The sequence below is a fragment of the Hylobates moloch genome, unplaced genomic scaffold, assembly GCF_009828535.3.
Source record: "Hylobates moloch isolate HMO894 unplaced genomic scaffold, HMol_V3 SCAFFOLD_28, whole genome shotgun sequence".
Classification (NCBI taxonomy): domain Eukaryota; kingdom Metazoa; phylum Chordata; class Mammalia; order Primates; family Hylobatidae; genus Hylobates; species Hylobates moloch.
In genome coordinates, this window is record NW_026652303.1 from 1,561,412 (window position 1) to 1,578,832 (window position 17,421).

General features: G+C 39.9%; 1 protein-coding gene across 1 annotated transcript in view; it reads right to left on the reverse strand.

Moving 5' to 3' along the window:
* The window catches only part of LOC116463161 (estrogen receptor), a 317,399-nt gene that overhangs the window by 40,980 nt on the left and 258,998 nt on the right, over positions 1–17,421 (reverse strand). The window contains exon 6 of the mRNA XM_032146133.2: positions 7,127–7,260. Within this exon, the coding sequence (XP_032002024.1) occupies positions 7,127–7,260 (134 nt within the window). The remainder of the gene's footprint in view (positions 1–7,126; positions 7,261–17,421) is intronic.

The following is a 17,421-nucleotide window of genomic DNA, read 5'->3' on the forward strand; positions in this document are numbered from 1 at the left end:
CAAACAAAATGCATAAATGATGTGTTCCTGCCAAATCCAAATGACGGACATTGCAGAATACTGGGCGAGCAAAGGTTTTGGCACAGTTCTGAGCGCAAGCAAGTGCTGGGAGAGCCCAGTTGTGGCCGCATGCTCAGTAGCCTCTCATATCAGATGCAAAGAGGCCAGGAGTCTGTCCCAGGCATGTTGCAAACAGCAACTTAATTACACAAAACATTGTTATTATCGGTTTCCCTTTTAGTTTGTATTTAATTTATGAATTTGTTTTGCTTTTATACTTACATAAGAGCTATAAACATTTGCAGTTTATATTTGGTGCGGTTGCCAATTTAAGTAGAAGCTACAGTCATTCATATTTAAGCAACATTGGCATACTAAGAACATTTTAAGTCAGCACTGGGGGAATCAGGAGAGCATTTTTTCCTTTTGTTTTAAAAATTTTTTGAGATGGAGTTTTGCTCTTGTCACCCAGGCTGGAGTGCAATGGCACGATCTTGGCTCACTGCAAGCTCTGCCTCCCAGGTTCAACTGATTCTCCTACCTTAGCCTCCTGAGTAGCTGGGATTACAGGTGCCCACCATCATGCCCAGCTAACTTTTTGTATTTTTAGTAGAAATAGGGTTTCACTATGTTGGCCAGGCTGGTCTGGAACTCCTGACCTCAGGCAATGCACCTGCCTCAGCCTCCCAAAGCATTTTTTCCTTTTAAACTGGGTCCATACATTATTCAGACTTAATGCCAATTTCCATAATGTCTGGACCCTAGAGAAGGTAGGATAAAATGGTAATCAAATTGGGTATCTGGGAGATGGCATTCTCCTTTGTTGGTTCTCTTGAGGACATAAAATGATAGGCAGCTTCTCCTCCTGAGGTGCTGAATGTGAATGGAAAATGGCTCCTAACATCCAGAACAGTGCAAGGATTTCCCGTCTTTCAACACCTGCTGCCTTTTTTCACCTCCCATAAATTCATGCTAAAACTCCCTATATTTTCCTCAGGCTACAGGCATTTGGTTGGTTTCCCCAGTTCTCAGAAGCTCCAAGAGAGCTCTGCAACAACATGCAGGAGCAAATCCGCACCATTTGGGACCTGAGATGATTCTATTCACAAGAACATCTTCATCATAAGAATGCAATCTTTTAACCCGAAAGGGCAGGGGTGAAATTCTCCCGCAGAATTTCCATGCAGGAATTTATTTATATGCCTGCTAAGAAGAACAGAGTAATTTCTTTCATAGTGACAAAAACTAAGGCTTTGTATTTGGAGGGCATAACTAAAGCTCAGTAACACTCATGTGCATCTACTGTGTGCTAGGCACGGTGCAAGATACTTTACTAACTGGTCATTCTTTCAATTGTCACAACAATTCTGTGAGTTAAGTATCATTATTTCTATTTTTTTATTAGGCTCAGGGAAGCAGCTCATCAAAGGACATGAGTCATCCCCCTTCCGCCAAAGAAGTGGCAGAGTTGCAACTCTTGAATTCAGTCCTCTCTGATGACAAAGTCCATGCTATACCATGTTGTCAGGAAACTAACAAGAGCCATGAGGCTTGCCTAAGGCAACACCAAAAGTTGGTAGCAGAGAAAGGTTCCAAAGTTGAGTGGCTGCCTACACAATACAGTCAGCCAGAGAAGAGACAATGAACCACTTAATACTATGAAGTGCCATTTATTGCAAAATAATGACAATAAGCAAGTTCCCTGGAGAGGAAGCTTGGCATTACAAAGGACTCCAGAGAGAATAGAATCCAATCTTCTCCAATGTGACAACAATGGGCATACCTGACAATGTGCCCATTTACAATTTCCAAGGGCTGTTCCTGTCAGAAACCTTCAACTGTTGAGAATTAATGATTTTCAATGTTTACAGTCAATATGTTTAAAAAATGTTCTTTCATCTAAATACAGGGACTCTCTGAATCATTGTCTTATTTCTAAACATAAAAACATAAACAATCCGAGTAATTGTCTAATAATATAAAGTGAGTGCAAACAATTCAGATCTGGAGAAAGAAAATAATCTTTATGATGAGAACTTGTTATAATTAACTATGAAACAAATACTTCCTTGACCAGAGAGTGGCTTCTGATCAAAGCAAACAGAATGGCATCAGCTTCAGCACCCTTCATTTCATGAGGGCACCATCATGGCAAGATGTGCCATATTAACAAAGCATGACTAGATGGCAGACAGCAGCTGGCACTGCTTCATGTTTATGTTTAATATATATGTTCCTGTTTGACATTCCATAGTCCCTTTTTTGCTAAACACTAAAGTACACATCTTTGAGATGTTGCCATAATTCTTTCTCCTATCTTGTTTTCCCTTAAAACTTTTCACCTTGGGTATTTAAATGTCTATGAATTTTGACCCGTATTCCTCTTTATTACTCCATCAATTGAAAGAGAAATGTTGTCTGAGGATCAGTTTTGGATGAACGGGTGAGCAAGGCTATAGCATTTCAAGAGCATAAGACATTTCCAGGGGAACAAGTGGCCCTGCGAACAGTGATGCAGAAGCCAGCAGCACACAGAAGGCATCTGGGTAACTGGAGAAGGTTTGTGGAACCAGGAGAGAAAAAGAGGACCTACGGTTGAAGAGAGGACAGAGGGCTGGAATCATGGTCTGGCTGGTTCTCCAGGGAGAGAAGTAAATAAAGTTACCGGGGAGGGAGGTGCATGAGGCTCTTCAGAATTAAATATATAGAACTGTGGTTAAGAGGAGTTTGGAAAGGAGGTAGAAATAATTATTAAATTGAGTGTGAAGGCCAAACCAAACATTTATTAGAGAGTATAGATTTTTACATAAAGCTTTGACATGTGAATTTTTCTGAGCCTTGAGGAACATTCACTGAAAGGGTGGTTTTCTGATAGAAGTGGATTCTCAGGGGTTATGAGGCTAAAACCAGGGCCCACTGATGAATGATGCATGAACCCATATGACTCCACAGCAATTCACCATAGAGTTTTCATCAAGGTCTCTCAACAATTGTGATTGTAAGTCCCAATCACAATCAATTATTATCCACAAGATAAATGTTGCTCTAAATTTTCTCTAAATCTAATTACGTGGCATAATTAACAGTTTCGGGATAACAGCCATGGTGGTCTCTATTGTTGGTGTTACCCTGGAGTCCCCACATTTTTTTTATTGTAAGCCTTGCTAAAGGTCTTTAAACTAGAACACTTCATTACACTGAAAAGAGGCATGAACCTACTCTGTTTAAGCCAGAGATTCTCATCAGTGATGATGATAGCTGTTGTTGACTAAGGGCCTACTATGGTCCATGAACTGCAATAGACACTTCACACACAATTTCCCCCTTATCCACAATAACCCAAGGAGATGGGTCTTGCTTTTTCCATTTAATAATCTGATATCATCTAGATGTGTGGAGCAATGAAGAGCATGATACATTTCAGAATGGTAAGAACAGATGGGAAAAATGAGGACTTTCCAGGTCCTCCTGGCCATGTCTAGCAAATAAGCATCTATTAAATGACTGAATGATGTAACATCTGCTGACGGTCCACAGGCTAAATAGACTGTGAGGAATCCAAAAAAATACAAATAGTTTATAGGAAGATTAGGAAATATATGCATAAAGAGTGAGAGAAAGATCCAGGTTAACGTAAAAAATGCAAAGAAAAAAACCCTACACAACGGTAACATTCATTTTTGTATATCTGGCAGAAAGTCCATAGTAGGAATTCAATAAACATTGAATTATTGAATAAATGAATGAAATCAACCAACTAACCAAATCCTAGATTGTGTGGTAGTGACTCTAAGAATTGAAATAGTCTAGAGAGGAAATTCATTATGGACTGGGGTAGTAGCAAAACTTCCTGAATAAGGTGAACTGGGCCTAGAAAAATGAGAAATATTTGAATGACATGCAGGAAAACTGAATTCCCACTGGGCAGAAGGGATACCGTGGGCAGGCCCAGAGCCTCCACCATGGCCCCCTTTGCAGCTCCAGCTCCCATCCTTCCTCCACAGCTGCTGCTTCACGGGCTTTTGCCCTGACTGAGCCCATCGCTTCTGTTCTGATTTGCCCTACACTTCAGTTCTGTCCAGCTAGTTCTCAGAATGTCTTGAAGTTGGCATCTTTGGATTAACCAGGAATGCCTCTGTCCTTTGGTGTGGAGTGGAAAAACAAACAATGTGTGCCCTATGGATGATTCTGGGTTTTTGCAAGCAAAGTAATAAATTATTCTAAATGGGGCAGAAATGATGACGAATATCTCCCACTCCCAAGCAGCTGTGAAGATGGCTTCCCATGGAAATTTTGGCATTTGAGAGACCCTCTCCAAACTTCCAGAAAGACATTCCGAGCAGGTCCTCACAACAACCTTTTAATTCCCCTTGTGCCTCGGCCACAAAATCGGGGCCAGTATAAACCCAGCCTCCTCAGACCTTGGCGACTGGGGCTCAACACAAAACCTTGGGTTCCTCCATACACTGAGGTTTTGTTTCCCAGGCGTCAGGAAGGCATCTTCTAGCTCAGGTTTCCTGAACCGTTTCCAGCTTGGCTTCTGTCAGTGATTCCTGGAGCCGGAGTCACTTGGTCATTGGTCTCATGATAGGTAGAGCTGCCCCATATCAGAGCCATGAATTGGTTGGACTTTTAGAAAAATCCATATCTCCAGTTGTGGGGAAAAACTGTTGATTGTGGTATGACCACATGCTTGATATGACTGATTGCTTTTTTATTCTGAAAAAGGCTCCTAATGCTACAGCATTGTGTGTCAGAGTCTTGCCCTCTTCGATGCTGTTTTTCAGGAACAATAGGAGACACGAGGAGCCCTGCTCAGCAGCGGATCCGCTTTTCTGGGGCACAGCTCACTTTTATAGGGAAAAGAGTGGTTTCGCTTTGTACAGGGTTGAGAGACAGCTTCTGTTTGCTTACTGCTCTCCTGAGCCAGCAGTATCGTCCTTGATAGAAAAGAGGAGCTGCCAGCCGCTGTGTTAATCTCATGAAAAAGACAACTATAAACTACGTCAGCATACAGTGCCTTGAATTTCTACAATAGCATTTCTGCCCTTCCAGAGCAAAGAAGTGCACAGAAGATCCTAAGAAAGAAGTGAAGGAACAAGGACAGAGTATGAAAGTTTAACTAGTCTGAGAAGGAGGCAGACGGGGGCCAAATCCTGCAGTGGGAAATACAGTCTTGAGGTTTGGGTGCCAGTCTTTAATAAAATACTTTCTTGTGAGGGCTGAAAGTTTTTTCCCCCGGGTTGTAAAAACCCTGGGTCTATGAATCCGACGTTTTGATGGCAAAAAATCCTGATATTTCTTGCATAATAGTTTTAAAAACCACTCTGTCATAGGAACAGAAACAAAACAATAATGCAGGAAAAGTCTATATGGATCTGGAGGAAATATTTTTTATTACTGAGATCAGAGCATCCACTGTGTGGATCATACAACTCTGGCTAATTTTACTTCCTGTCTGGGGTACTTTTTCTCTGTCAAAGTGCGGGGTGGGGAGTCTTAACACTTAATAGGCCTGCCTTCCCTGAAGTTCCCAGATTGCCCATATGAAAGCTGTCAGCACGTGCCAGCCCTCCACCAAAGAAGGCACAGGTTCAGGACCTGGCACCATGCAGCCGAGTGGCACTGCTCCCAGAACTCTCATCCAATAAAGAGCCATTGTGGGATCTGGACCCTACAATGTACAGGACAAACGATTGAAATGAAAAGCACAATGCACGTGAGTGGAAACAGAAACTTGAATGGAGTAGTAATCACTTCCTTAGTGCGGATCACATCATTTTTCATGGGACTTTATTCTGTAATTCAGTCCTTGCCTAGTGTAATAGTACACATTTCCATTTATCAGTTGATAAGTGAGAATGATTACTGTGATAACTATTAAGCAACACAGGTTACTAGTGGTGCTGGGGAAGAGAAGTGGAAATTTGTCATGGGAGGTGGGAAGGGATCGGCACTCATCCGAAAGAGACAAAAACACGAGAAAAGAGAAGGAAGGGCTGATTCCATTAAGCAACGCAGATTCCTAGCGGTGGTGGGGAAGAAAAGTGAAAAATTGTTATGGAAAGCAGGAAGGGATTGGCACTCATCAGAAAGAGACAAAAACACGTGGAAAGAGAAGGAAGTGCTGATTCTCTATGTATGTGATCAATACAAGCTGCAGTTCAGCTATTGAGGAATTTGAGACTATGGCTAATGGTATAAGAAACTAAGTCAAGCCCAGGGCTTCGAAATAGCTATGATTTCTATGTGAGAATGAGGGATGAGGCACAAAGTGGGGTTAGAGCCACGGAGAAAGGTGGAACTTAAGGGGAGCTGCTGTACAACTGATACCCAATGTGAGATTTAGGTCCCAGAGGCTGTAGAGCTAGAGCTTAGATCCAAATACCAAGAGGCTAGGAGGAGTCAGGGCACTAATTCAGGCTGAACCATAGTTTTCATCTGGGTGACACAGAGTAACTCTTTATACAATAGCCAACCTCACTATATTTAAAACAAAAACAAAACAAAAACAAAAACAGATGTTGCTCTTAGCTAAGCTTTCTCAAACAAATAAATACGAAGGGGCAGTAGAATCAGACTTCACAGAACAAATGGAAAATGCTCTTTCAGCTGGACAATTTATTGCATTCCACATTCTTCTGTTTTAGAAACAGATTTTTCTATCTCTAAGCCAACTATATTTTTAGCTAATCAGTTTTGAGCAGAAACATGGTCTGTCTCAAATAACCCTCTTTCTTTACTATCTGGAGCCTGGAATTGGTCACAATTTCTTAACAGAGTTACTTGGTCTACTTATTTTCAGACATAATATAACTATCAACTAACATATGTCTATATACATGTACCATTTGAATAAAAACATCCTCATATCTGTGAAAGCATACAAAAATTTTAGCTCAAAGGTCATTTGATTCAATGCCAAGTTACAATTTTTCATGTGTCTATTTGGCTAGCAGGATTCTACCTCTATAAGGAATCTGCAATGTTGGTAGGTTATTTTAAAATGTGTGTCAGTAGTTTCTATTTATGACATTATGCCTTTGGAGTGGGTAGATGGTATCTGGTTGAAAAATACAAATAAATATTTCATCCAGCATTGAGTTCTCTTGTGTTATCGACTCACCAGAATTAAGCAAAATAATAGATTTGAGGCACACAAACTCCTCTCCCTGCAGATTCATCATGCGGAACCGAGATGATGTAGCCAGCAGCATGTCAAAGATCTCCACCATGCCCTCTACACATTTTCCCTGGTTCCTATGAAAACATAGCAAACATAAATAAATAAATAAAAAGATTAAAAAACAGAAAATCTTCCACAAGACATGAAAGGGTTGACATTCATAAAAATCCGCTGGTTCTAAATCTTTAACAAAAAACTGTCAGCCATTTTCTTCATGGAGTATGAACATTCATTTGAATTCTAGAAGGCAAAACAAAAAAATAATTCCCCATCAATAAAACATTCTCATTCCAACTTCTTAGAATAGGTAGATAGTTCAGTCCTCAAGTCTTCCATGTTAAATATGGAACTCTTCAACCTATGGGTAATTGAAAATGATCAAGATTTGGGTAAATGATCTATCTAATACATGTATATTCTAAACAATGTGGTAGTTCTGGGAATAAAAACAGGGCCTCAGCTCAAGATGCTCATGGCCTTCGACTAATATAACAAGTCCTGACAGATGTGTTTTGTAGTGCTTTTGAAGTACAAGAACAACTACAATAACTATGGGCTATGGTTGGGCTGAGCCCATTGGTGTTGCAGGAGATGGTATGTAAGTAGGTGGCATTCGAGTGGATGCTTTAAGATAATGTAGGGTTTCATCAAGCAGAGATGTGAATGCCTCCTTGGAAGAGGGTCCTAAACATAGGAGGAGGAGCAGCATGAAAGAACACAGAGCAGTGTGTTGGAGGTCAGGAGATGGCAGATTAATCTGTGAGAACAGAAAAATGTCAGATCATGATATTTTTAGAAATTCAGGCTTTTAACCTTGGCATCAAGAATTTAACATTAGTAGTTGCAACTATTAAATAAGCAAACCAAAGGTTCATAACATGTAGTACTTAAAAACATGTGTCTGTGTCTTATTCATAGGGTTGTTGAAGAATTTAAATGAGATACTACACACAAAAAGAATTCATTTATTATTATTTTTTATTACAAGTTGAATTTTGGCATGATGTGTTTGAGGGGGTTAGAAAGAAGTTAAAATATTTTATGCATGCACAAATATATATTTGTGAAATATATAAACAATTAAAATATGAACACTAAACACATTGTTTAGCACCTTGTTTTGTTTTTAGTTCATAGATCTTGGAGTCCTCCATCAACCTTTTTTGACAGCTCAATATGTTTTCACTGAACAGAATGCTAAACTTTCTTTAATCACTTCTTTCTTGGGTGACATTTCTTTGCTTTCAAGTATTTTGTTGTTAAAAAGTTTCATTCAATGACTATCCTTATGTTTATGTCTTTGGATATGTGTACAGATAGCTATAAAATAAATTCTTAGAAGTAGAATTGCTAGATAAAAGGGCTTATGTATTTTAAATTTTGATAGTTCAAACATTGCTTTCAAATAGCTTGTACAATAGACGGTTGATAAGAGAATATATTGGTATAGGCTTTCTCTAAACTGCCTGCTCTTGTGCTTTGCACATATTTTTCTGTTATTTGTCATTTTCACATAGATTTTTAAGAGTTCTTTAAATATTATAGTAATAAGCCATTTGTCATATGTATTTTTAATTGTTTTTCTTATGGTTTTTTGTTTTTTCTTCTGATGTTGTTTCTGGTATTTTCTTCTGCAAAACATTTAATAGAGAATTAAATTTATTAAATGTTTCATTTATGGCTCTAGGACATTATGCCTTGCTTTTAAAAGCAAAGACAAATAAATAAAAAAAATTTTACATCTAAATATATATAACATAATAGCATTTAAAATTATCTTATATTTCCTTCTAATATACTTTCATGTTTTCATGTTTAAATTTTTGATCTTCTGGGGTTTATTCATTTTTATAACAATTTTATTGAAAGATAATCACATAACATATCATCTGCCCATTTAAAGAGTGTGATTCAATGGATTCCAGTATATTCACAATGTTGTGCAACCATTTTTGGGGATTTATTTTGGTGTAAGGTATGAGAAAAAGATCCAATTAATATTTGTTCAAGTAGCTCATTAGTTTTCTATTTTTTCACAGATGTTCTTTTCTTTGACTTAACAAATGTTGATTACTTCTGATATATTCATATACTTCCTACAGGTGACCTCTAAGATTAGCATTATTATTTCCATTTTCCAAATGAGGGGATTAGGACTCAAGATTGTTACGTCAAATCACATTGCTTATCAACTAAAAGAAAGAATTCCAACAAGATCTTCTCTGTTTTTAATTCTTGCTCTACTTTAATTCATTCAGCAAGATTTACTGAGAGCCTATTACATACTAGTCCTTATGCTCAACATTAGAGTACCAAGAAGAAAGCCATGGGCACTGTCAATAAACAGATCTAGAATGGGAACCAGACAGACAAGGAGAAAGCCAGGTGCAAGACACAGGAAAAGTTCTAGAAAGAAAGCTTTTTGCATCTAACATCAGTCTCCCCAGATTGAAACCATCTCAATATTGAAGCAATTGTCATCCTATTCCCAAATAAAGTGAAATGAGGTTTTTTATGTAAAGTGCTTAGAATGGAGTGTGGCACACAGTAAGCATCACCTTTAAGTATTACCTATAGATATACTGATAAATACATGGATATGTCAAGGGAGAGGTTGGCCTTTTAACTTGAAGGAGTCAGAAAAAAACTGCCATGTGCATTTTTCTTTGACTATGAAAATCTGGATGCATGGAAGCTCTATAGAAGCACAGCAGGAACTTCAAGAGGTATGCTGCCCAATGTGGGGCTGACAGAGTGCTCACACCAAAGGCTCCATTGGCATTGAGTGGGGAGAACATACTAGAAGTGGGTTTTTCTTGTCATGGAGTTGAATTTTTTTTTAAGTAGTTCATCTTCTTTCTAGTGAAAAAATAAACAAGGATAGGGAAAATGTTTGGAGGATGAAGCCTTAAAAATAACAACTCATAGCCAAAATAGAGAAATGTTCCTTTCTCAGTATAAAGTCTCTGTTTACTTAACAGACTGCACACCGGCAGGGGAGGAAGTCTCAGTGTGGGAGGGAGCCTGTGTTCACCTGCTGTGAGCAAAAGTTCAGTTCAGAAACTGAGAAAGTGGAGACTTAACAATTCTCCTTTCTTCTTGTCCTTTTTCAATCGTCTCCCATAGTTTCCCACGAAGAGCTCTTTCTTGACTCTTCCAGCAAGAGTGTATTTTTCTCAGCCTCTTCTCACTGGATATCCTGTTATTCCTAACCAGCAATTATTACCTGTCAACAATATAATGCTTGCTCTACAGCACACATTAGGAGCTGTAGACTGTGCCCTCAGGGATGGTGTATACCCCAAACTCTCAATTCAGTTCTCACGTGTGTGTGTGTGTGTGTGTGTGTGTCGTGTGTGCATGTGTATGTTCCTTTAGGGAATGTGGAGGGGGCATATGTTGACTATTAATCATAGACATATTATGATAGGAAGATCCCAGAGCCTACCTTCCATGCAAACACATGTGCTTCATGTTTTGGTGGTGTACATCTGAACTTTGAGGACTTCTGGGGGGATATTCAATGCAGTGAAGCTGCACTTTTCTAAGCAGTGCTGTTTAGAGGCTACAAGAAGTTTATCCTGATATATTCTTAAGAATAAAATCACCCTGTTTTTCAATGGGAGCAACTTAGTTGGTCTAAGCACTTTGGTAAATCCACTATTTGTATAATAAATAAAAATTATGTACTTTGATGATTCTGATGATAGTTTTGCTAAATTATCCAAATGTTGCTTGAATCTCAATGACTGGCCAATTATATGGTACCTATGGGTCTCTCACTAGCATTATTACAAGGCGAAAAGGCTTGCCACGTGAGCTACTGAAAAAGTGATTTGTCAACCTACAATCTGGCACAAATCTATGTGTACTTTGAAGATGAGATAGATGCTTGTCACCTGCCTGATGCAAAGAAACTCTTCAGTGTCTACTGAGGTCATTATGCATTGTGGTCAGGGCTTCATTTTCAAAGTCTAGCCAAGATATTCTATACTAACTTCAAGGGACAAATCAGACTAGAGCATTTAGCTCAATTTCAGTGGGTATGGATGGATCAATGGCATCAGAAATGGGGTGATTCCTAAGAATTTGGAGGTAACATGACTGTAAAAGACAAGACTAGTCTAAATCCATGAGGTGCTCCTGAGTCTGAGGAGCCCGTGGGGCATGGAAAAAGAAGATTTATTTTTAAAGGAAGCACACAGCTCCAGTCATAGATCAGGAGTAGTTTATCAAACAGACCAGCCTATGACTCCCACTGTGAGACGTGACAGCCTGCAGTGATGAACTCCTCCACGGATTATGTCAGTCTGGTTTTCAGAGCACCTGAAAATCCCCTTGTGGGGAGCCTTGTTCTGCTACTTATCCTCTTCAAATGTGGTCCATTTGCACTTAAGTAATGGGGGAAAGAACTAGATTTGACAGAGCATTTGCTCATGGCATGTTCTGGAAATTTCTCCTTGATAAAAATAAAAGCCTGTTTTTCAGAAGCCCTAAGGCATCTCTTCCTCCACATGGAAAATAAAGAGCTCTAATGAGGGTGTGCAGACCAAACCTTCACTTGTATATCTTCAAAAATATGCCTTACAAAATGTAAGGTTACCCATTAGCATCTCTTTGTATAAAAGGAAACTGATAAATGGAAACTGAGAAAACCCAGGGGATCAACATAAGACATTTAATTTAGCTGTCCTGAAGAAAAGTACAATATGGTTTTAAAAAGGTAACAAATTAAGATGCTGTTCAAAATCAATAGTGGCAAGATTAGATGTATTGAAAGAGCTTCTTTATCTTCAATGCTACAAAATCTCTCAGCATGTGCTCAAAATGCTGAAACTCCATAAATATTTATATGATCAAGAGGTTTACATATGCAGCTCTGAAGTATGGAAGAAAGTGATGAAGATGGAAATTATAAGTGATATATCTTGAAAGATGCAAGTTTTAAAATGAAAGTTGTTTAGACTCTTGAGTCCAGCTGCCTGGGTTCAAATCTTGATGCCACTATTTATTAACTTTGTGACCTTCAACCAATTATTTAAACTCTATGTGTCTGAATGAGTATACAGACAGAAACATCACATTGTACTGTAAGCTGCAATTAAGCCATTGGGATTTGATGGTTGTCTGATACAGCAGTTAGCCTATGTAGATTAAAAAAGAAATTGGTACTGGAAGTGAATACTGCCATGAAAAATGTTTACTTCCTAATGCCAGGTAGTAAGAAAACATAGCAAGCTAGGGAGCCCTGTTACAACATTGCGAAATATCTGCTCTGAAAGAACTTGGCAGGTAGACTACATGCCTGGGGAAGTGGTCAAATGAGACCAATAGTGTGTAGTGGACACTCTGGCAGTCATTAGTAAGGTGTTGCGAGAAAGACATGAGATCAGGCAAGAATCGAATGGTTCTCAAGCAAAAATGGAAGGGAATGGAGCAAGATCAAAGATAAATGGCCTTACAAGATTGGAAGAACCAACAGTTTTTGGCCATGAAATATTAAGAGATGAAAAGTAAAAGGGTCTTGAGCATGGAAGACCAAGTAAAACTTCTTCGTTTACAAAGTAACTCAGTCTTATGGCAAAGGGTGACAGCAGAAGGGTATTTCCTCGCCATCCAAAGTTATCATTTCAAGTAGTCTCAAGGGAGTCACCGTTCAGTCACGAGGGAAAGGCCAAAGCACTGAGGCAAATAAGAATATCAGGTTTGTTGGCGAGGGCATGAGGAAAAGTGAACCCTGGCATGCTTGGTTGGATATGTAAATTACTATAACCATTATGGAGATACTACAGAGGACCCTGCCCCAAATTAGAAATACAATTACCATTTGATCCAATAATCCCACTACTGGGTATATATCCAAAGGAGAGGAAATCAATATGTTGAAGAGATATCTGCATTCCCAAGTTCACTGTAGCATTATTCATAATAGCCAAGATATGGAATCAACCTGGGTGACCATCAACAGATGAGCAAAAAAAATAAAATGTGGAATATATGTACAATGGAATGCTATTCACCCTTTAACAAGAAGGAAATCCTGTCACTTGCAACAACATGGATGGACCTGGAGGATATTATGTTAGACATTGCTCCCAAATGACCAAAGGGCTATCAGAAATGTCATTCCATAGCACCCTGCTCTACAGATTTGAATCATTTCCAACTGGCATGATCAGTAAAGGAACAAATAGTATGTAGCTTTTGATGTGGGTCTCAAAACGTTGACCGAGTGAGGAGGAAAGAAATTTCAGGAATTTCCAGGAAGATTAAATAGTATCAGAAAGGCCAAGAGGTGGGAGAAGACAAGGCCTATTCAGGGAATATTGAGTAGTCTAGCTCGTAGACTTTGCTATTTGTAAAGAGAGAAACTGGCAAAGAGGGCTGAGTCAGACTGTGAAGAGTGGTTAATAAAAGGCTCCTGAGATGAAACGGGAGATAATGTGTAAGGGAAGACCATTAAGAGCTTACCAGTGGGTGACACGATCACGTAAACACTTCTGTTGTGACTAATTTGGCATCAGTGTGCAAAGGAGAGTGGGGGAGAGAGAAGAGTCTGGAAGAGACGACAGGTAGGAGGAAGGGGAGAGAAGACATGAGACAGCACCATGGTGATAAAGAGAAATCAGGGCTATTCTGAAAATCCTTTGTTGATCTGAGGGAAAAATCAACAGATTTCAGCAAATGATCTTCGGTGTTAGGCAATGAGGAAGGATTTAAAGACTCCTCTGGAACCGTATGTTAGGATGGATGGAAAGATGATAAAAGAAAGTGAGAAATTAGCAGAAAGAGGGAAATTCAGAAGTTTGTCATTTGCTAGTAGAAGAAAACATCTTCCCTTAAAAATGATTAGTTTAAAATTTCACGAGACTAAGTCAAGATGACAATAGAAAATTTAAAATGTGGGTCTGAAACTTGAGAGAGGGACAGCACTAAACATATCAATTTGATGAGTTTCTTTTCACTTACTAAGATTGGGTATCTTTTCAAATAAGCTTGTTAAAATATACCTCATCTTTTAAATGGGTGCCTGGTATTTCACTGTGTTCATATGTATTTAACTGCTCTGATTATAGGCATTTGTATTATTTCTAATTTTCAGCTACAACAAACAATGTGCAATTATTCCTATACATATATTTTCTACACTTACAAAAGTATGCAGGAAAAAATCCTTACACATACAATAGCAGAATCAAGGGGTGTAAACATTTAACCTTTTACTAAGTATTGCCAAAATGCCTTCCAAAAAGGTTATACCAATTTACACGGCCTCCATGAAAGCATAAAATATCTGGAAATACAGATTTTGGAGATATCTGAATAGAAATCATTGAAATTGGGAAAGCAAGTGAGCTCACTAGGGAAGAGAGAGAGAGAGACAGACAGAGACAGAGACAGAAAGAAGGAGAGAGAAAGAGAGATTAACAGAGAAACAGATTGAGAGAGAGAAAGAGGGAGAGAGAGATTGAGAGAAAGAGAGGGTAAGAGAGAGAGGAAGAGAGAGATTGAGAGAAAGAGAGGGTGAGAGAGAGGAAGAGAGAGATTGAGAGAAAGAGAGGGTAAGAGAGAGAGGAAGAGAGAGATTGAGAGAAAGAGAAAGAGAATGGGAGAGAGACTGAGGAAGAGAAAGATTGAAAGAGAGAGGGAGAGAGAGGAGGAAGGGGCGAGAAACTGGCAGAGGGAGGCAATTTGGGAGCAACAGCATATCTGGCGTGACAGGACAAGGTGGAACCAACCAAGAGGACAAATGGTTGAATGGTCAGAGGTGTGGCTGGATTGGAGCGACCAAGATGTTGAATGTCAGAAGGTCCAAAGGAAAAGATGGTAGAGTGAGACAGACTAAGGGAGGGACTGAGGGAGGGAGGGAAGGAGAGAGTAATGAAAATAGATGAGTGCAGAATCAGTATCATCACAGGAGAGAAATACCTTTTTCTAACTCAAGGATATGAGAAGAAATAAATGTGAATGCAGAAATTCTGAGAGGTTAATTTTTTACTAAACAATTTTTTTACTAAACAAACGTGACACTATTTGCAGAGAATATGGGAAGGTAGCCTGAGGCTGGAGCCTCCAGGACCTCAGAAGCATCAGTCAAGGCTGCTAGGGCCTTGGATGGGCTAAGGCACAAACTCCTTAGCAATGCCCTTGGGTTTCTGGCCCTTGTCCAATCTCTTCAAGTCCATTTCTTACTGCCCACCTTGCAATTTATACTGCAGGATACTTGTGAACAAAGGCAAGTTTTCCAGAACACTTGCCCGTGCTGTCTGCTTGGATCACCACCACCCACCCCACCTCACCCCCATCCTGCCCTTGGATGTGTCCTTCTCATCTTTCAAGGCACAGATTGGGCCCAGGGAAACTTCTCTGCAGTCCACTATGCTCTGCTCTTTCCTCCTTTGGGTTATATGCTTTTCCTCTGTGCTGTGAGACTGTCCTTTATATCAGACTTTTTCTGTAAAAGACCACGGGGTAACTATTTTAGGCTTTGTGGGGCCATTACAGTCTCTGTGGCATCTACTCAACTCTGATGTTTTAATGCAAAAGCAGATGTGAACAAAATGTAACCAATGATTATGACTGTATTTGTTTATTTTGCAAATAAATAAAACTTTATTTACAAAAGCAGTAGCAGGCCAAATTTGTCCTGTCGCCTATACTTGGGCCACCCCTGCCTTATATCACTGTTCTACATTCAGCGAGTTTATTGAGCACTGATAAAGTGTAGATGTGTGTTCCCTCCAAATCTCACATTGAAATCTGATCCCAGTGTTGGAGGTGGGGCCCTGGGGTGGATCCCTCGCAACTGGTTTGGTGCCATCCTACCGTAATGCGTGAGTTCTTGCTCTTTCAGTTTACGGGAGAGCAGGTTGTTTAAGGACCCTGGCATCTCACTTGCTCTCTCCTTTGCCATGTGAAACGCCTGCTCTCTCTTTGCCTTCCACCATGAGTAAAAGCTTCCTCAGGCCTCACCAGAAGTAGATGCTGGCGCCGCGCTTCTTGTACAGTTTGCAAAACCCTGAGCCAAATAAAACCTCTTTTCTTTATAAATTACCTGGCATCAGGTATTCCTTTATAGCAGCACAAAATGGACTAACGCAAGCCCCGACCACGGCCCCTGCTAGTTGATAAGAATATAGTAATGACCAGGACAGCAGTGTGTCTTTCTCAAAAGGAGCTTATAATATATGTGGGCAGAAGATAATTTTTAAAACATACAATTAAAAAAAAAGAAACAAAGCTGTAATTAGTGGTATGAAGGGAAATGCATGGTATTTTAATATGCTATGGTAGTGAAAGCCAGGGACTCCCTGTGGGAGAGAAGTTTGAAACGGTGAGGGACATCCACATGGACCTTAGAGAATTGTGGACCTGGAGCTCAGAGAAACACTGGGGTCTGGAGAAGCAGTTTTGGGGGTTGACAAGGGAGACTGCCTGAGTGCACAGAGGGAGAGGAGAGATGGCATCTTGGGGGAAGACAGCCTAAGAGAAAGAAGAGCTGCAAAAGACATACAGAGAAGTAGGGGGAGGTAGAAGAAAGCAGTGAGGAGGAGGGGTGTCCCAGGTCAAGAGGACGCATCAATTCTGCTGATGTCTAAAGAAGTCAAGGAAGAGAAGCATGGATTTGCAGACCAGATTGAGATCCTATTCAGTTTTTTGTTTTTGTTTTTGTTTTGTTTTCATTTTGTTTTCATCAGTGCTGGGCAGCCTGGGGATGGAAGTGAAGAAAGTAAACAGTGCATGTGGCTCAAGGCAGATGACTGACTGACCAGATATGGAGAAAACTTGAGGGCACAGAAATTCTAGAAGGTAATCTTGCAGTGACTGATTATGGGACTTAGTATGAAACCAGAGGAAAATGAAATCAGAAAATTGTTTATGATAAAAGAATAGAAAGTATTATAGTAAGTATCAAAGACCAAGCAGGCTCAGAAGGAATAAGGGGTGGGAGAAGTGGAGGCTACAGAGATTATAGTCCTAGAGAGGGAGCTTCTAGTCTAAGATGCTACTGGTGGTAGAGTTCCTAGACGTGGCATCTACTCTACTAACGCAGAGGTAAAACCAAATAACCGAAATGTAAAAGCTTAAGAACGCTGAGACAAAATTAGCTGGGCGAGGTGGCGGGCACCTGTAGTCTCAGTTACGCGGGAGGCTGAGGCAGGAGAATGGCGTGAACCCCGGGGGGAGGAGCCTGCAGTGAGCCGAGATCACGCCACTGCACTCCAGCCTGGGTG